Source organism: Salmo salar, chromosome 25, assembly GCF_965601325.2.
Source record: "Salmo salar chromosome 25, fSalSal1, whole genome shotgun sequence".
NCBI lineage: Eukaryota > Metazoa > Chordata > Actinopteri > Salmoniformes > Salmonidae > Salmo > Salmo salar.
This window is the reverse complement of record NC_138315.1, coordinates 12,503,414-12,523,752: the sequence shown is the minus strand read 5'-3', so window position 1 is coordinate 12,523,752 and position 20,339 is coordinate 12,503,414. Positions and strand designations below refer to the sequence as shown.

The 20,339-nt window shown below is 46.6% G+C and overlaps 1 protein-coding gene across 9 annotated transcripts in view; it reads right to left on the bottom strand.

The window, feature by feature from the left end:
• LOC106586162 (formin-like protein 2) overlaps nt 1–20,339 on the bottom strand; it is a 78,518-nt gene that overhangs the window by 22,005 nt on the left and 36,174 nt on the right. For 4 of the 9 annotated variants that reach the window (XM_082968883.1, XM_082968879.1, XM_082968878.1 and 1 more), the window contains exons 2-10: nt 16,941–17,024; nt 12,677–12,757; nt 8,480–8,556; nt 7,150–7,233; nt 6,157–6,288; nt 3,066–3,095; nt 2,855–2,899; nt 1,169–1,277; nt 759–835 (exon numbers count right to left, since the gene is read on the bottom strand). In XM_082968883.1, coding sequence (XP_082825009.1) covers nt 759–835; nt 1,169–1,277; nt 2,855–2,899; nt 3,066–3,095; nt 6,157–6,288; nt 7,150–7,233; nt 8,480–8,556; nt 12,677–12,757; nt 16,941–17,024 — 719 coding nt within the window. The remainder of the gene's footprint in view (nt 1–758; nt 836–1,168; nt 1,278–2,854; nt 2,900–3,065; nt 3,096–6,156; nt 6,289–7,149; nt 7,234–8,479; nt 8,557–12,676; nt 12,758–16,940; nt 17,025–20,339) is intronic. The other 5 variants (XM_082968885.1, XM_082968881.1, XM_014173087.3 and 2 more) reach the window with 2 other exon arrangements.

Here is a 20,339-nt window from a genome sequence, read left to right as displayed (position 1 = left end):
TAATAAACGATAAGCAGGTCCGTTGATCTAATCCAGAGGATTAAATGAAACGTATATTGCAGAGTGAATCCCTCAGCCATAATCCCTACGGGTGATGAAGAAAAGTACCGTCAGCTCATTCATTAAAAGTCCAAATATGATATCATTTTCTATTCTATTCTTTTTTTAATTCCACTGTAATCCTAGAGGAATTCTCTGCCTGGGTCACAGACTACGGTAGAGGTGTTATTTGACAGATGAATCGAGACAGCTCGCAAACCCCCTTTCGACCCAGCACGAACACACAAGCATACACTCACACAGGGTTGGTGTTCACACAAAGACGCGCGCGCTACACACACTTCAATAAACAACACCCAGGGGCCTGAGTAAAAAGGCGCCTCCTGTCGCCTGGTGCTCTGTGCAGCTGCCAGTGTTTAGCAGTGTGCCAGCGGTGCCCTGAGCTGGCTGTCTGGCTGGCTGGAGGAATGAGTTAGTGCTGGATGCTGGCTTCGCACACAATTTGGACGCTGAAAGAGCAGGTGCAGCAATAAGGGGAGGGAAGGGCCTGTATTCATGAAGCGTCTCAGAGTAGCAGTCAGGAGTGCTGATCTACAATCCGTTTTGCATTTTAGATCATCATGAATGTGATAATATAGACCGAGTGGGACCTGATCCTAGATCAGCACTAATACTTTGACACACTGTATGAACATTGGACCCGTATCACTAAGAAGTAGAGGAGCTGTTTAACACCAGACACAACGCTTCCATCTCACCTGGGATTCTTATTGTTCAGACTTAGTGCAATTTCATTCACAGCGTGCGGGTGGGACATCACCATGTTGAAGCCGTACTGGGTCGTCAAAAATAGATGGAGCAAGAGAGGGACGGAGGGAGAGAAAAAGAGAGAGATCTCTTTTAATAAACAGGGAGTGACACCTTTTACATAACAAAGAGAAACTTGAGAAATAATGTGTTGCGGAAAACAGGGTAGACGACAAATTGAATTTGGCCGATGATGGATGACGGCGTGCGTGCGTGTGTGTGCTTCAACCCTCCATTTACGTCCCACATGGCACCCTGTTCCCTACATAGGGCACTACTTTTGACCGGCGCTAGGGAATAGGGTGCTATTTGGGACGCATACTATGCGTTGGGTTAGCCTGGGGACAGGAGAGACTCTCACCTGGTAGTTCATGATGGCTCGCAGGCACATGATGCAGACGTGAACGTCGTCCTTCTTACAGACCAGCCGGGAGTTCTTCAGAGTTCTCCGGCTCGGCAACGCGTTACAACTGAAACATATGGGACACAGGAGCGTTTTCACAGCAGAAGGCGTCTCCGAACCCATGCCAACAAAGAGACACATGGCTTGGTAAACAAGAAAACAGATGCCACTGGTGAACTGTAGCAGCCCACATACCACTCTTGCACCCCGTCGTTTTCAAAGTAGACATTAAACTCCATGGCACATTACATGGACACACAAAGAGCTGTGTAATCCACTCCCTTACCCAGAGGCCAGAGGGGAGACCGTGTGATTGTTTTAATTTAACTATCCTGCAGCAAAAATATCACTTACAACTAGTACAATGGAGGCAAGTCATTTGCATGCATGGAGGTGATCAGGCCGGCTTTGTGGAGACAAAACGTTAGCAAAAGAGGGCCTTTCTCCTGACCCCTTTCTCACAATGAAACGAGAGCGCTTGAGTAGCACATCGCTGGTGTGTGTGTGTGTGTGTGTGTGTGTGTGTGTGTGTGTGTGTGTGTGTGTGTGGTGTGTGTGTGTGTGTGTGTGTGTGTGTGTGTGTGTGTGTGTGTGTGTGTGTGTGTGTGCGCACGCGCGCTACTGAACACAGTCCAGTACAGCTTAGTCCAGCCAGGGACATAAGACTGGTTATTTCCAGCCCTGCATGTCATAAGACTTTATGAACCATGGTTCTGGGAAAAGGTGCCTTCAGCCTACCCATGCACGCACGCACGCACACACACACACACACACACACACACACACACACACACACACACACACACACACACACACACACACTGATTCATGTCATCACTGACGCCTTGAAGCTCTGAATCTGTCTTCGGTGTGTGTGTGTGTGTGTGTGTGTGTGTGTGTGTGTGTGTGTGTGTGTGTGTGTGTGTGTGTGTGTGTGTGTGTGTGTGTGTGTGTGTGTGTGTGTGTGTGTGTGTGAGAGAGTGAGAGGCTGAGACAGTGTGACTAAGCTTTGATAAGGATCTATGATGAGGGTAAATAAGGATCCAACATACTGGCTGAAGTCTTCATGGTCTGATGCTCCTCACTGGTTCCATGAATGAGAGCTATTCAGCAGCAAGCAAGCAGTTATGTTTGCATGTAGTAAAGGTAAAATAGCAAAACATTGTGTGGGGTGTGTGTGTGTTTGTTTATGTGTGCTCTTTGTTCTATTTGGGTGCATGTGGCGCCTACGTAGTGCAAAACAAGTTTCCTCACATAAATGCGCTCGCTGCTTCACGAGACTGGTGACAGAATTGGAACACCGCCTCGCACCCAGCCAGCGACGGGCGGCGGGGTTCCAGAAGAACTGCGATTTTACAGAAAAAATAATCATTACAGAAAAACACCTCCAGCAACCTGCCTGCAACCAGGCAGCGGAAACGATTGGTAGAATGACACACATTCGAAGGAAAGAGACTTCGGTATGGACACGTCCCAAATAGCAGACTATAGGGCTCTGGTCAAAGGTAGTGCGCCGCATCGGGAATAGGGTGCCATTTGGGACGTGCCTACAGTTGAAATCACATAAACACTTTGACAAACACAACTACAAACTAGACCAGCCTAAATATTTCTAGGTAACCCTGGGCGAACCAGAAGACGTACCATCGTCCTTGCGAATACTTTGGGCACTTCAAAGAGCTCGGCGTCCTTCGAGTGTGCCGTGAGTTTTTAAGAAAAAGACATGTAACTCAACATGACATCAGAAAAGTGACACACAATGATTGACTTGGGAGGGATAAAACTGTGACAAGGCAAAGGTTCAAAGGTTACGTTGGAAATAGGAATAAATACTGGTAACACTAATGTTAATTACCTTGACTTGTCAGCCTGTGTCAGGACGTAACTAAGGAATAATAGTACAGATAACATCGTATTAGTTTATACATCAGAAGGGTTTGGTTGTAGCCAGCTACTACTTGCACAACTACCCGCCGCATATAGCCTGCTCAAGGAGACATACAAAAGCAATAATCAGAGGGGGCCAGGAACAATGCCGGTATAAAAAGCCATTTGCTCTAAATGGGAACAGAAATGTCTACAGTAAGACCACAACAGAGGTAGTTGCAACTCCCCTTCAACATCTCTACAGACTGGACCACAGCTTAGCAATGGAAGCAGGTAGGAGTGTGTGTGTGTGTGTGTGTGTGCGTTGGCGCCTGCCTTCCCGCGAGTGCGAGTGTGTGGCAGGTAGTGAAGACGGGGGGGGGGGGGGGCGAGGTAAGGCTAGAGGGGTGGGGCGAGCTAGAGGTTTCAGATAGCACTGTGAGCCACACTGTGTACTGTGTAGACCTGCCTGCTGCTGCTGAAGACTGGAGCACAGAGCAGGAGACTAGAGGAGGAAGGCCGGGGACAGAACACCAGTCAACATCAGCTCTCACTGTCACCTTATTAAGTTCATACAGCTGCCATTCACATACAGTTCCTTCAGAAAGTATTCATGCACCTCCATTTGTTCCACATTTTGTTGTGTTACAGCCGGAATTTAAAATGGATCACATTTAGATTTTGTGTCACTGATCTACATGATGTAAACGTGGAATTATGTTTTTCGAAATTTGTACAAATGAATAACAAATGAAAAGCTGAAATGTTTTGAGTGTAAAATATACTTAACCCCTTTGTTATGGCAAGCCTAAATAAGTTCAAGAGTAAACATGTGCTTAACAAGTCACATAATCATTTGCATGGACTCACTATGTGCAAAAATAGTTTTTAACATGATCTTTGAACGACTGCCTAATTTCTGTAACCCACACATACAATTATCTGTAAGGTCGGTCCCTCAGTCGAGCGGCGAATTTCAAACACAGATTCAACCACAAAGACCAGGGAGGTTTTCCAATGCCTCGCAAAGAAGGGCACCGATTGGTAGAAAAAAAAGCAGACATTGAATATCCCTTTGAGCATTATTAATTACACTTTGGATGGGGTATCAATACACCCAGTCACTTCAAAGATATAGGCGTCCTTCCTGACTCAGTTGCCAGAGAGGAAGGAAACCTCAGGGATTTCACCTTGAGGCCAATGATGACTTTAAAACAATTACAGAATTGAATAGGAGAAAACCGAGGATGGATCAACAACATTGTAGTTACTCCACAATACTCACCTAAACGACAGAGTTAAAACAAGGAAGCCTGTACAGAATAAAAAATCCAACACAACACATCCACCTAGTACCACTCTTCATATGTTCAAGCATGGTGGTGGCTGCATCATGTTATGGGTATGCTCGTCATCGGCAAGGACTAGGGAGTTTTTTATAATACAAAGAAACAGAATAAGTTTGAAAATCTAAGGCAAGACTTGAAAATGGCTGTCTAGCAATGATCAACAACCAACTTGACAGAGCTTGAAAAATATTTTAAAGAACAATGTGCAAATATTGTACAATCCAGGAGTGCAAAGCTCTTAGAGACATAGCCAGAAAGTAATTCTAACATGTATTGACTCAGGGGTGTGACTACTTATGTAAATTAGATATTTCTGTATTTCATTTTCAATACATTTGCAAAAATGTCTAAAACCATGTTTTCACTTTGTCATTATGGGTTATTGTGTGTAGATGAGTGAGATTTTTGTAAATATGTAAATTCAATTTTGAATTCAGGCTGTAACACGAAATGTGGAATACGTCAAGGGGTATGAATACTTTCTGAAGGCACTGTACGTGTCCCGAATGGCGCCCTATTCCCTATATTGTACTACTTTTCAAAACCAGTGCACTATATAGGGAACAGGGTGCCATTTGGGACACACACATAGCCTTAGTCTCTTATAGTATCTTTCATCTGATAGCACAATTTCTTGACAGAAGTGTACTACTTTGGAACAGGGCCCATAGAGCTCTGGTCAAAGGTGTGCACTAGGCGACAGTCTATAGGGAATTTTGGGGGACACAAACTGTCCTGTGTGTTTACTAAGAGAAGAAGCCTAGCGAGTCCAGATTCGCGTTAGGATAACGTCGGGGTTCAGAAGACACGTGCGTTCTCAGTGGTTCCCCCGGTGTAACGTCTCTCGTAAAAGACCTGTGAGTTACTGACAGTCAGAAAAATAGGGATTAGCCGTCTACATGTGAAGTCAACGGGACTAACACGCCGGGACATCATTGAAACGACTGCGGCGATTAACAGTCAGAAATATGCATAATTGGATTTGGATTTGAGTACGCATTAACTATGTTTGCCGCCTATAATCCAAATGAAATGACCATGGTTTAAAGGAAACGGGGAGAATTTCAATGTTCAATGTTAAATGTTTGCCAAATCATTCAAAAAGACGTAGAATTCGTGTCACATTCATGACATAGCACGTAATATTTGTAAAATCCCTGTGGAAAAGATGGTGCTAGAAGAGAGTACTTCCAGCTTGTTCAGTAGCCACGAAAACCCCCGTGTCAGAGATATCAATTTCCATAACACCATGAGTCAGACGACCCAATAAAAGGTCTTCTCCCAAATGGCACCCTACTCCCTATATGTAGTGCCCTATTTTTGACCCGTGACCCATCAAAAGTAGTGCACTATATTGGGAATAAGTTGCCGCTTGAAACACAGCTCTGGAAAACAACCCCCCCCCCCCCCTATCCTTTGTCCTGCCGTTCTGTGCCACACCGAAACGTGCCTTAAGCCATTTAAAGACTTAAAGGCCTCATGACCACAACAAAAGGCCTTCTCAGACATCACATGCAAACACGTGAGCGTATTAGCAAACCTGGGAACTATGACAATCCAGACTAAGTGAAAAACAATTATGACATTACAAATCCTTTCTTATACAACAAACATATTAGGTTTTAAATCCAGAATTAGGACCTGGTTATCATTGCAGTGCGGTCCTATAGTAGCCTCTAGGCTATAATGTATGGTGTTGAGGTGATGTGTGTGTGTGTGTGTGTTGCTTACCGTAGCGTGGAGTGTCGCCCGGTGCGGGAAATGCTGTTCCCGCTGACGGGGGACGGGAGGTCCTCTATGGATCTGCTCCAGGGCTTGTCCACCAACTTCTCCGGGTTGTTCTCCACGCTGTCGCCATCAAACCTGGAGAGGGGAAACACACAGGACAGGACAGAGGGGCTTAGAGAACCTAGTACATTTCTGTACTCTCTGTCCACAGTCCAGCAATGTCCCAAAGAGTGCTGCATTCTCTTTATAGTGCACTACTTTTGACCAGGGCCCATAGGTTTCTGGTCAAAGGTAGTGCACTGCATAGTGGATAGGGTGCCATTTAAGACAGAGCCATAATCTGTTTAATACATCATCAGAGTCTGGAAGGAAAAGGAGAACTGTATAAAAGTCACATAGAGGCATCTCTAATTTCAAATTTCAGGAGGGCAGAAATCCCCCCACCCCTCCCCCCTGTTTTTTTTGTTTTGTTATAGCTGTGGCTGTTTTCTAACAAAAAGGCAGGGGACTAACTAGTACCTGGGTAATCAAGGTAAACACTCACTAATGGGGTAACCATTAGAAATGCGTTGGACAGACCAATAACGTAGGGTCAGAAAGGAAATAAAAATGTAACTGCCACGCTAAAAACGCCATTGGCTCTGAATGGAAACCTCGTGACCGAGTAATCACGCCATCTATGAATAGAATCTACATGCCACACAGGGCGAACGTATGCATGGCAAATGGCACCCTATACCCTATGTCGTGCACTGCTTTTGACCAGGGCCCACTATATCGGGAATAGGGTGCCAGTTGGGACGCGGCCAGCGTCTCGGGAGCCGGGCCGGTCGCCACATATGACCAGCGACTCAGTGTTTCTGAGAACGAAGCAGGCTGCGGTGTCGAGATGCGTCGTTGATTAGGCAAAAAAACAAAAAACAGGGCCGTTGTGCTCATTGTCTGGCCCGCGCTCTACGAGGGCATCGAGAAAGGGGAAAGAGCCGGGGGACTTACGTGACAGCGTACTGCGCAAAAGACAGATACTCCACCAGTACGTCCAGGCCTTTGTTTTCTTCGTTTAAGAACTCTCTCACCCACCTAGAAGGAGAAATGACACAGTCTTAGTTCAAAGACAATGCGCAGACAGTGCACAGCATGTGGTACACGTGCAACACACAGAGTTGTGAATGGTCTGGGATTCATTTGTCCTTGTGATAGGCCTACACAACAATGAGAGAGAAAGAGGGAGAGATAAAGAGAGAGATTGAGAGAGATGTAGAGAGAGAGAGAGATGTAGAGAGAGAGAGAGAGAGAGAGATGAGAGAGTGAGAGAGACGTAGAGAGAGAGAGAGAGAGAGAGTGAGAGAGATGTAGAGAGAGAGAGAGAGAGAGAGAGTGAGAGAGAGAGAGAGAGATATGTAGAGAGAGAGCGAGAGAGAGAGAGAGTGAGAGAGAGAGATATGTAGAGAGAGAGAGAGAGAGAGAGAGAGTGTGTGAGAGAGATGGGGAGAGATTAGAGAGAGTGAGAGAGATGTAGAGAGAGAGAGAGAGAGAGAGAGAGAGAAAGAGAGTGAGAGAGATGAGAGAGAGTGAGAGAGACGTAGAGAGAGAGAGAGAGAGTGAGAGAGATGTAGAGAGAGAGAGAGAGAGAGAGAGAGAGAGAGTGTGTGAGAGAGATGGGGAGAGATTAGAGAGAGTGAGAGAGATGGAGAGAGAGAGAGAGAGAGAGAGAGAGAGAGAAAGAGAGTGAGAGAGATGAGAGAGAGTGAGAGAGACGTAGAGAGAGAGAGAGAGTGAGAGAGATGTAGAGAGAGAGAGAGAGAGAGAGAGAGAGGTGGGGGCATCTCCTGTTGTTGGGATGCTGAGATTGTGTGACTGTTGTAATGTAACAGAGTCTGCCTGGGGTTGTATTGTCTAGGTAGGACTTTGGCTGGCTGGTCTCCTGTCTGTGGCTGGGGGCTCGGGTCAAAAGTAGTGCACTGTGTAGGGAATAGGGTGCCATTTGGGACGCAGCCGGTTCCTTCCTGTCCTCACAGGGTCACAGAGTGTGCCGTCTGTCTGTCAGTGGTGCCATGTCACCAGTGACCTTGCTCCAGTCCCATCAACCCCCGCTGCTTCCTGCTGACCCTTATCATCCCTTATCCTGCCTCATCCTGCCTCCAGCTCCCAGCATGCACCCTGGCCTCATTACCACCTGCGACCACAGCTGACCTGGGATGCAACCCAAATGGCACCCTACTCCCTTTCTAGTGCACTATTCTTGACCAGGACCCACAGGGCACCAATTTGGGACGCAGAGCACTTGACCTTCACGTTCACATACTTAATCTTAATTATTACTCACCCTATGTGATTGGTCCTTAATGAAATTTCCAGTTCTCTCAGGACCTGGGTGGACTCCTGCACCCTCCGTCTGAATTTCTGGGGTTAAAGAAAGAGACATTTTCAACATTTCATCACTCTGTATTCAGTAGACCGATAGAAAATGTTGTCTTGAACTTTGAGTGATTTGTGGGGCCTTTCACCAACCATATCATCGTTCGTTTGTCATTCAACAGAGGGCCAGGGAACATGAAAGTCAACACAGTGAACAGTCCTGCTTATAGAATGCTTGACTTTACCGTCGTCATTCTGATGTTTGCTTTGCGTAGAACCAGCTCCTTCTTCCGGAGCGATATAACCCTCAGCATCCCAAATGGCACTCTATTCCCTATACGGTGTACTTTTGGTCAAATGTGGTGCACTACAGTATATAGAGAATAATGTGCTATTTGGGATGAAGCCATAATCGACTCATTAAATTGGATCTGGCTTGTGTTTGAGCTGTCAGGGCCTTTACACAAACACACACACAGCATATATCCATTCTAGTCCCGTTGTGCTGTTCCCGTGGTTACATGTCCAGGAACAAACGCTGGGTGGACTGAAGTGTATGACCTGCCCTGCATGTGAATATGCAACGTGACACAAGTGTCTGTGGGGAGGTTGTTCCCTCTCTCTCTCTCTCTCTCTCTCTCTCTCTCTCTCTCTCTCTCTCTCTCTCTCTCTCTCTCTCTCTCTCTCTCTTTCTCCCTCTCACCCCTCTCTCTCTCTCTCTCTCTCCCTCTCACCCCTCTCTCTCTCTCTCTCTGCTTTCATTTTCAGACAAAAAGACCCGCGACTCCAAACAAAAGCCTCACAGCCTGTTGCGCAAAGGTTTCGCGGAGGAATCCAAAAAGCAGTAGTGTGAGTGACAGGGCTTGCCATCAGCATTCATAATCACCGCCCAGAAGAACGGGTGTTGATCACTACTCGTTCGGTGGAAGAGCCTCCCTGATGGCAGACAGTGAGACCATTGCATCACCAATGACACAGAGGAGGAGGCTCCCAGTCTCTCCATATCAACCCATTTTTGGCTGGGCTGGAGCCTTCCCTTTCCATGATGTGTCGATGGCTGGCGTCATCCCAAATAGCACCCTATTCCCTATATAGTGCACAGGGCTCTGGTCAAAAAGTGGTGCACTAGGTAAGGAATAGGGTGCCAAACAAACAGAGCCGGGCCCAGTGTTAGAGAGAGAGAGAGAGAGAGAGAGAGAGATCAGTACAGGGATGTTCCCATTGGCAGGGTTTCTCTGGTCCTTGGCCTGTAGTACTGAGCCGGGGTGTGTGTTTGGCACATGTGAGATGAGAAACAGTGTTTTTATTAGGGAGGAGCCCCCTTGTGTGTTTATATGGAAAGCGGAGCGAGTGTGAGGTGTACTGCGCAGACTCCCTGACCCACACACACACAGCGGTCACGTACACAGACACATCACTCCTCACTAAGTACTACCAGCTGCGGCTCAGATCCAGAGAGAGCAGGGGGAACGAGACGAGACAGAGAGAGCAGGGGGAACGAGACGAGACAGGGAGAGCAGGGGGAACGAGACGAGACAGGGAGAGCAGGGGGAACGAGACGAGACAGAGAGAGCAGGGGGAACGAGACGGAGAGAGCAGGGGGAACGAGACGAGACAGAGAGAGCAGGGGGAACGAGACGAGACAGAGAGAGCAGGGGGAACGAGACGAGACAGAGAGAGCAGGGGGAACGAGACGAGACAGGGAGAGCAGGGGGAACGAGACGAGACAGAGAGAGCAGGGGGAACGAGACGAGACAGGGAGAGCAGGGGGAACGAGACGAGAGAGAGAGCAGGGGGAACGAGACGAGACAGAGAGAGCAGGGGGAACGAGACGAGACAGGGAGAGCAGGGGGAACGAGACGAGACAGGGAGAGCAGGGGGAACGAGACGAGACAGAGAGAGCAGGGGGAACGAGACGAGACAGGGAGAGCAGGGGGAACGAGACGAGACAGGGAGAGCAGGGGGAACGAGACGAGAAAGGGAGAGCAGGGGGAACGAGACGAGACAGGGAGAGCAGGGGGAACGAGACGAGAAAGGGAGAGCAGGGGGAACGAGACGAGAGAGAGAGAGCAGGGGGAACGAGACGAGACAGGGAAAGCAGGGGGAACGAGACGAGAGAGCAGGGGGAACGAGACAAGAGAGAGAGAGCAGGGGGAATGAGACGAGAGAGCAGGGAGAGAGAAAAAAATCAGGGAAAGAGAGGAGGAAGAGAAAAGAGAGAGAGAGGAGAGAAAACAGGCGGAAGAGAGAGATAGCAGAGAGAGAGTGAGAGAGGGGAAAAGAGGTAGAGTGGGGAGCTCTGATGAGTGGAGAATGGTGCACGCTCCGGAGAGATCATCCTGGAAACAAATCAATGGCTGATACATTCTTAGGGAGTTTTTTGGAATGAACCTCTTCCTCTTTGGCTGCCTACTGGCTGAGAGGAATGCACGGGGGCCTGCATATGTAAAGAGGCGGCAATGACCTTCAGCTCCGGCTCTCCACAGAGGCACAAAGTGGCAATTGTTTGAGTCTGAAGAAAAGGGGGTTGAACAGGAATGTAAAACCATAACTCTCTTTTTCTGCATCTCTCTCTCCCCTTCTCTCTCTTTCTCCCCTGCGCTCTCTCTCTCTCTCTATCTTTCCCCGTCCCTCTCCATTTTCCATCTCTCTTTCTCTGTCTCTTTCCCCCTCTCCCTCTGGTGCCGGGCTGCTGACCTACGCGAGGGACACGCGGACTGTTGTTGGAGCATGTTATAAGCCCAACTCTGGAGGAAGTAGACTCTGACGACTCATAGTTCCCAGGGCATGTGATAAACAGCCCAGACGTTTGGATGTGAAAATAAACACAGGAGCCCGGGGAAGTATGTCCTCCAACTGCTCGTCGTCGCAAAAACGGAGACGTGTTTTAATAAGCGCTGTTGCCTCTCGCTGAAGGCCCGATTCCAGCCCGTGACAAACGGTTTCAATAAAGATGGAGGAAGATCATACTTTGGTCAGCGGTGTTAGACAAACAAAGACAGGGAGGGCTCGCTGCCTAAACGTATGCAGGCCCTGGAGTCAGTGGATGCGTCCCAAATGGCACCCTATCCCCTATATAGTGCACTACTGTTGACCAGAGCCCTATGGGACTCCCTATGGACCCTGGACAAAAGTCGACCACTATATAGGGAATAGGGTGCCATTTGGGATACAGATAGTGTGCAATAAATCCTTCCTTCAGCCATGGCAGTGCTAAGTGTTCACACCCTGAGAGAGAGTTAAACCTGGACCAGTCACTTCCATCATCTGGGAGCCATCCTCCCGTTCACCATGCCAACATCCCAAATAGCACCCTATTCCCTATATAGTGCACTACTTTTGGCATAGGCAGATATTCTATCTCTGTAGCAGAAGTCACATCCATTGGCGGATCTAGAACTGCTTTCTTGCTCTCGTCACGCTCCCGTAGCGTACGATGTTGCTCTGAAACCAGTCGGTCAGCGTAATTTAACTATCTGGAGCATTTTGATGTCACTCTGGCAGTCGCTCGGCGCTCATTTGTTTTTATTACAGAGACAACTTTGTGGCCTCGTCCCAAATGGCAACACACTCCCTATAGACTTCCCTACATACCCTATGGGCCCTGGTCAAAAGTAGTGCACTATATAGGGAATCGGGTGACATTTGGAACGCATCCCATCGGGACAGCGGCACTATCTCCCTCCGCAAGCCGAAACACTTCCTATTGGCGAGGCCTGAACGTTGGCTGACTTTACTCTGGAAAACCTTCTCGCCTCTCCAACTCCTGTGGCCAGAGAGTCAGCCTCAGCCGGTACTGGCTGCTTCCCTCCCCTAACACTACCACCGGCACGCTGTGCCGATGATATCATAACGCTCCTGTTAGCTATGGTTCTGCAAGGCCATGTTCACTCCAAGGGCCCACTACTTCTCAGGGCAACACAGCTGTATGCTGGGGATACCCTGGGTCACCTTCACTAGGAACAAAACGGAAGCAAAAGGGGCTAAATGGGAAGGGATTACGTGAACTTGTCCAATAAGAAACCTTTTTAGTTTTTACATTGCAACATGTTTTGCTATGTTTTGCTACAAATGAATGTAACACGGGTGGTGTTGAGCTGAAAGGGGAAGGAAGAAGCTGAGGCAGTGGAACAGTTGGTCGGGAAGAATCCACACTCTCCCTTACCTTCCTGGTGGCGGCCGGGTCCAGAAAGCCCCTCAGCTTCTGGATGTATGTGTGAGGGGGGTTCTTCACTTGGAATCGTTCCTGTGACAGGATGAGAGAGAGAAGAGAGAGAGGAGACAGAGAGAACACAAAAACACAGATTACTTTCACCCTCATTCTGTAGTTACTCAGCTAACTGTGGAGGGTTAAAGGGGACAACATTAACTGTCATTTGGTTTACTGGCGATTGTGCCAAACTACTCCGCTCAAGCCTGAGGTCTAAACCACATCACAAAATATTAAGAACACCTGCTCTTTCCACGACATTGACCAGGTGAATCCAGACGAAAGCTATGATCCCATGTTGATGTCACTTGTTAAATCCACTTCAAATCAGTGTAGATGAAGGGGAGGAGACAGGTTAAAGAAGGACTTTTAAGCCTTGAGACAATTAAGACATGGATTGTGTATGTGTGCCATTCAGAGGATGAATGGGCAAGACAAAAGATTGAAGTGCCTTTGAACGGGGTATGGTAGTAGGTGCCAGACGCACCGGTTTGTGTCAACACCTACAACGCTGCTGGATTTTTCACACTCAACAGTTTCCCGTGCGTATATCGGCATAAAAGGCCACAAGGTCATCACTCACAGCGGCTCCACTATCACAGACTCGTCAAATTAGGGTCGTTGGTCGAGGTGGATGTATTCGCGTATAACGCAAACGTCTAGCAACCCAAAGGTTGCATGTTTGAATCTCATCACGGACAACTTTAGCATTTTACTTCATTGCAACTACTTAATACTTTTTCGCTACTTTGCAACTACTTTGCATGTAACTAACTCCCAATTAACCCTGTAAACTAACTTTTAACCCTAACCTTAACCCCTAACCTAACATAGTATATTATACTAAAGCAGTTGAACGTAATATATCATACTAAAGCAGTTGAATGTAATATTTCATACCAAAGTAGTTGAAAGTAATATATCATACTAAAGTAATCTAATGTAATATATCATACTAAAGTAGTTGAATGTAATACATCAAACTGGCGTGATCAAAACGTAGGATACTATACGTATTATATTGTATGACCGCTATTACATTGGTAGGCCAATGTAATGTAACCTAATGTAAAGTAACATGCCATACTAAATGGAGCGGCACGGATTTTAGTAATATGTTTGAGATTAGGTTGGCTACCATCTTGCCAGAGGTAGACTGTTGTGTCAGAGAGAGTCTCCTCAGGTTTAATGAACTGTCATTAAACAAACCCAGGCAGACCACACCAGACTGTCCTGATATCGAATGATTAGTTGTGGGCTCGTCTGTAGGTGACAGACAGGGTTCCATCCCAAATGGCAACCTATTCCCTTCATAGTGCACAACTTTTGACCAGGGCTTGTAGGACTGACTATGGTCAAAGTGGCCAGTACAGAAAGGTGATTAACTAGCCTGCGCAGCCCCAGATCCCAGATCAGAATCGTCAGACTCTCATAGCTTTGTGTCTATGCGGTGGTGCCTTAGAAGGCTGTTCAGAGTGCATCTGTGACTGCTAAGAGCTCAGGATGCAGGCTGGCTGCCTTGGTTGCCCTGACCGACTGTCTGGGGCTGGCAGTAGGCAGGTTTTAGGCCATAATTTCCCCCACAGTCCTCCAAATTCACGTCAGAGGGATTAGCGGAGGCTTTGGATCACTCCGAACGGGAATGAGAATCACAAATCACACCAGAACCGGTACAGCGGCCAATAACATCGCTCAGAGCTCACTACATGTCGCTAGGCCATGTCAACCCGGGGTCAGACATGCAGATTGTGTAAATCAGTAGCCTTGTCCCAAAATGGCATCGTATTCCCTATCAAGTGCACTACAAAGGTTATAGGATGCCATTTGGGAGGCAGCCTGAGCGCTGTGTTTATTTTCTGGGCGTTTGATCATCGCGTTGCTGGCTGTGTGATGGTGCCGATGGCCTCACCATTACATTCATCACCGCGTGAGTGAGTGCTGTTGCCTCTCAGTCACAATAACAGGAAAGAGGACAGCTCCATGCAGGAAAGGGAGCTTGACTTGCTGCTCCAATGAAAACAGCATGGCGTGCATCGCAAATGGAACCCATAGGGCTCTGGTCAAAAGTAGTGCACTGTAAAGGGAATAGTGTACGATTTGGGATGGCCCCCCTGTTGTTGGTGACAGACAAGCTGCATATGTTGCTGGTAAAATGACAGGGGAATATATGTGGCAGGCCATAGCGTACGGAAAGTATATGAGATTTATAGGGGGACATATAAAAGAGTTCCCGCATGGTCAATGACAGCGGGACCACCAGGCAATCTTTAAACAGCTAACTGGTCACTCTTCACAAGGAGGAGAGTCATTCTGAATCTGTGTCCCAAATAAAAACATGTTCCCTATAGGGGAGAGTGGGTTAAGTTGAGCCAAAGGGGTAAATTGAGCCACCCTTGTTTCTATGAAACCATACACAAAAATAAACCATTTGACCCAAAAAATATAACATTTCATGGAGTCTGTGAAGGAAGAAACCACATGGATAAAAGTGGTAAGGAAGTTAGGTCAAAAAAAAGTATGATTTTCACCACGTCACGTTCATTTATTGTGTTAGAGGTTTCATGATGCTTGTATCTAAACCAAAGTAGATCATTTTAAGATTGTTCTATACATAAGTATAAGCTTCAATATGAGGTCCTAAACCTAACATGAAACTGCATCCTTGTAGCTGTGTGGGCTAACTTAGTCAAAATGTTTGCCTTGGGGTATGTTGAACCAATAACCATGGGGTAAATTAAGCCAATGGTTGAGCCAATGGCAAGTTGAGTAAATTGAAGTGTTTTCTTCACAGGTGTAACGCAAGGCATTATCGCTGGGATATGAGGTAACAACAGGGCCTGGCCTATGTTAAAAGCGCAAAAGAAAAAGATGCTTAAAATCATTAAAAGACAAAAAAAAAAGAGATTGCAATTGTGTTGAATTGTGTTTGGGAAATAAAGATAAACATGGTTTAAAAAGTTAGTGGTAATACAGAAATTTGTAGGCGGCTTAACTTACCGTCCCGCGGCTCAACTTACGCCATACCCGGGAGACCACTGTTTTCCTACAAGTTATGTTTTCGAAACTAATGTTAACATGAATTCTGATTATTTCTAGGGATACACAGCATCCTGAAATATATGAAGAAATATTTGTTAGAAAGAATACTATATTTTACATGACGGAGTGATACCGCGTGTAAAGAAATTGCTCTACTTACCCCACTCTCCCCTGTAATACACTAGTTTTGACCAGAACCCAAACATAGTACACTAAACAGGGAATATGGAGCCATTGAGAAATGCCAGACAACTTCACATCACTTGACGTGTGACACTGACAGGAGAATTTTAACTCCGGTCACAATTCAAAAACGTGTAAACACGTCGGAACGACCAGGCAGCAATATTGCATATTCTGCCCACTTCCCCACTCTGTCTATTGTGTTCAGGGAGGCTGCGTATCAATGGTATCCTTAGCCTGAGCGAGTGCTTGGTGGTCCCTCTCTCACTCTCGTCTTTTCACTCTGCTCAGGGAAGCAGAAAACACACGGGCTCCATCCCAAATGGCACCCTATTCCCGATGTGGCGCACTAGTTCTGACCGGAGCCCTACTCGGTCTGCTGAACACACCGTGAAACCCCTGTCATTCTTCCCTCCACTCACTGGAGAGAGTGAATGTACTGCTTTCTACTGAATCATCTGCACCCCAGCAGGGCCACCGCACCAACTTGACCAGCTAGGGGAGGGCTAAGGGGGACCGAGGGCCATACTGGACAATGGGAGCAGTGGGAGACCAATGGTACATGGGCAAAGGGATCCACACACACACACACACACACACACACACACACACACACACACACACACACACACACACACACACACACACACACACACACACACACACACACACACACACACACACACACACACACACACACACACACACACACACAGAGTGCCCTCTCAATTGTTTAGACTAGTGACTTGAGTCAGAAATGGACCAGCCATACGGCAGTTCGAGCAAATGCCAGATGGGCTGCTCCATCTTTAGCCAAGTGTGCCGGTCAAATTGAGGGTTGTTGCACAAAATTATAATTATTTAGCTAATAATGGGGATCTAGGGGAAAAAATGGGCCAGTGTGGGGGCCTCCCTCCCTCGGGTAAAAAAATAGACAACAGATTCTAAACTAGGACATTGTGAGCAGGTTAATGAAGGTGAGTAAACAACATCCCACCTGATCACAGATAAGTTCCCACTTCTTCTCGTTGTCGTACTGCCGCAATAGTCGCGCTTTGTCTGGAGGAAGGTTCATAGAGTTCTGAAAGAGAAACAGAGAAACATCGCAATTATAAAAATGTACGAAACGTCCCCCCAAAATGGCCGATGCCACTGTCAGACCTGCGTCCCAAGTGGCACCCTGTTCCCTGTATAGTGCACTACTTTTGACCAGAGCCCTATGGTTAAGGGGCGACGGGGCGAGGACAGAGTGTCTCCCCCTACTAAGGAGTCTGACTCTGGGGCTAAGGGAGGATAATCAAATATAACCCCTGTCTGTAGACTGTAGAGCTAGCAGCCATGTCTCTCCTCTCTCTCTCTCTCTCTCTCTCTCTCTCTCTCTGTGTGTGACAAGCCTCTCTTCACCCCTCTGTCATAATAAGCAGCACGAAGCACCACTTAATCCCCCAGACATCCCCAAGGCGCAGCACCATGAGTGTTTTGGTGCTGTGCGCATGTGTGCGTGCGTGTGTCATCATTCGGTGGGATTGCATTTTATGCACACAAACATGCAACCGGTGGGATCACCTACTGACAGAGTAAGATAGGGGTGGGAGGCAGTACGGGAGTGGTTGTGTCACACCCTGACCATAGAGAGCCTTTCTATTTCTCTATTTGGTCAGGTCAGGGTGTGATTTGGGTGGGCAATCTTCTTATTTCTTTGTTTGGCCGGGTATGGTCCCCAATCAGAGGCAGCTGTCTATCGTTGTCTCTGATTGGGGATCATACTTAGGCAGCCCTTTTCCCACCTGTGCTTGTGGGATCTTGTTTTTGTGTAGCTGCCTGCGAGCAGCCCAGAACGTCACGTTCCATTCCCTTTCTGTATTGTTTATGGTTTCACTTCGATTAAAGGATGTGGAATTCCATGCACGCTGCGCCTTGGCTTATTTACGATAGGGAGTTTGAAGACAGCGATCGTGACAGGTTGGATTAGTCTACCCAGTGCTACGTCCTCATTGACAAAATTCGAACTCCTTTTTGGCGTTGAAATGGGTCCTCTGCAATCAGCTATGGTTGTCTCACATGCAGTACGTAATCTTAGATTTAGCTAATGTTATTGTAGCTAAACCACTCAATAAAACAAATTGTAAACATCCAACCGAATTGTTTAGAAACTAAGACAACCTTCTACTTGGTTTTGTTTGGTAATTTGGATCTCAAACAAAAAGCTACATGGTTAGGAGGATTTGAAAGTGACTTGCAGCAGACAGTAATGTGTTGTATTAGAGGCTTACTATTCAACACCCATATGTTGGTTATATGTGTAGAGTGTGTGTGTGTGTGTGTGTGTGTGTGTGTGTGTGTGTGTGTGTGTGTGTGTGTGTGTGTGTGTGTGTGTTGGTTAAACTGCTACATGTGTAAAAACAAGACCTCCATCATCCATTGCACAACCCCTTTCTTTTTCCGTTCGCTCGCCCTACTTTCAAATAACATCTGCTTCATGTAACGTCCCCCCCCCCCCAAAGACTGCAGTTGTCTCGTTTTGGCCCCTGGCCCCGACTATACCCTACCCGCAAGTGCATTCGAAAAGACTGAAACAATTAGCTGGTGCTTAAAATCGCACCCACCCACCCAAATTCACAGGGCAGCACACGTACACTCACTGACGTACACAAAACGCACGTGACCATAACATTTCTGAATCCTCAGAAACAACACATTTTATATAAATGGGTTAGGCTACAACCTCTTCTTTCGATGTGAAAACGACACTTTAAACAAATAACCTAGATTTGGTAGGACATGTTTCGTTTCAGTGATTGTCAGTCTGTGTCGTGAAACACAACCCAATAATTCATGGGCAATTACACAGTAACAGAATGACGCTAAGGCTTTTCACTTTCAAATACATGTCAAACAATAACCAATGATTGCAATGTTAAACAAACCGTACAACACTATGCATAGAGTTGTACGGTTTGTTTACTTTGCAATCATTGGTTAATGTTTTGTTTGACATACATTTCAAAGTTTTGAGCGTCTGCATCATTCTGTTACTGTGGAATAGCTCACTATGACTGTTGGACATGTCTCGGTTATAAACACAGGCTACCAGTGGTGCAGGGAGAATGTTTTCCACTGCTTAAGGAAGAAAAAAATTGGCAATTTTACAGTGTACAGTTTTGGGTTCTTTTTTTCTCCGTTTTAATTGGCAGGATCATTTATCAATGTGTGTTCAGCACTGGGACCGGGCCCTATGTTTTTCCGCCACAGAACTTTCCAGAGTCGCACGGCGAGGAGAGCGACTGGAAGACGGATGGAGAATATCCTGGGACTGTGTCGTTTTCCATGACCGAGTGAAACCAGGAAACCAGGATATAGTCGGGAGACGGAGAGTAACCCCGTGTCGCAGTCTAAGCAATATGTGTGTGGAAGGAACCTGAGCGACACAGCAGGCATCAGCGTTGGGAAGGAAGGTGATGACATGCCAAGTGTTGCCTGGTAAAACAAAAACAAAAAACACCTGCAAATTCTCTTATTCAACAACAGAAGATATAAAGGGATAGGCCAGTGTTCAACATCCTTCCCAAAATGCATAAAACCGGATCGAAATGACCATGCATAACACGAGATCAATCTGACATACAGGCTTAACTTTACTGTAGGGAACCATTAACTGGGAAGATATCGTCTGGTCAAAAATCATGTACTTTATAGGGAATATTGTGCTATTTGGGACAGGCGCATAATTCCAATGACTGTCAATCGTGTGGGCTTCATGTGCAAAAACACTACACTGAATAATACCGTAGTATTTACTGTAGTGTTTTTGCAGACATTACTGTAGTATACTGTAGTATTTACCATAGTGTTTTTGTTTTATTATCTTTTGTTTCATTATCTTTTTTTTATTAGCTTGTGTTACCTTGTTCGGGCTTTCTCCTTGAGGAAATCTACTGGGCAAATACTAAAAGAGCAAATTGTCCATAACCTGTAAGTAGGTAGGACTGGGATCTGAACAGCTAGGTTCAGGGCTTCTGCTCTTTTCTATAACCTGTAGGGAACACAATATACAGTCTATACTTGGCATGTAGGTTTCTCACTCATGGGTGGCAGTAATTGGAATATGCGGGAGGGGAATAGCATATCAATACAGTGTGTAGTACAGTATTCTACAGTATATTACAAAATGACATAGTCAGTACTACACATGATCGAGGGATACTACAGAGTTCTACTGTAAACTGTAGTATTTTTTTCTCATGGTGATGGCTGCTGGGGAAAAAGGCCATGTGAGGATACAACAGAAGAACCCATGATCTTAATAGTACTCGTCTGCCTACTAGCTTGCCATGCACTCACTGTCTCCCACCACTGTACGAACAGAACATTACATTAGTATTCAGTAGGAGCACTG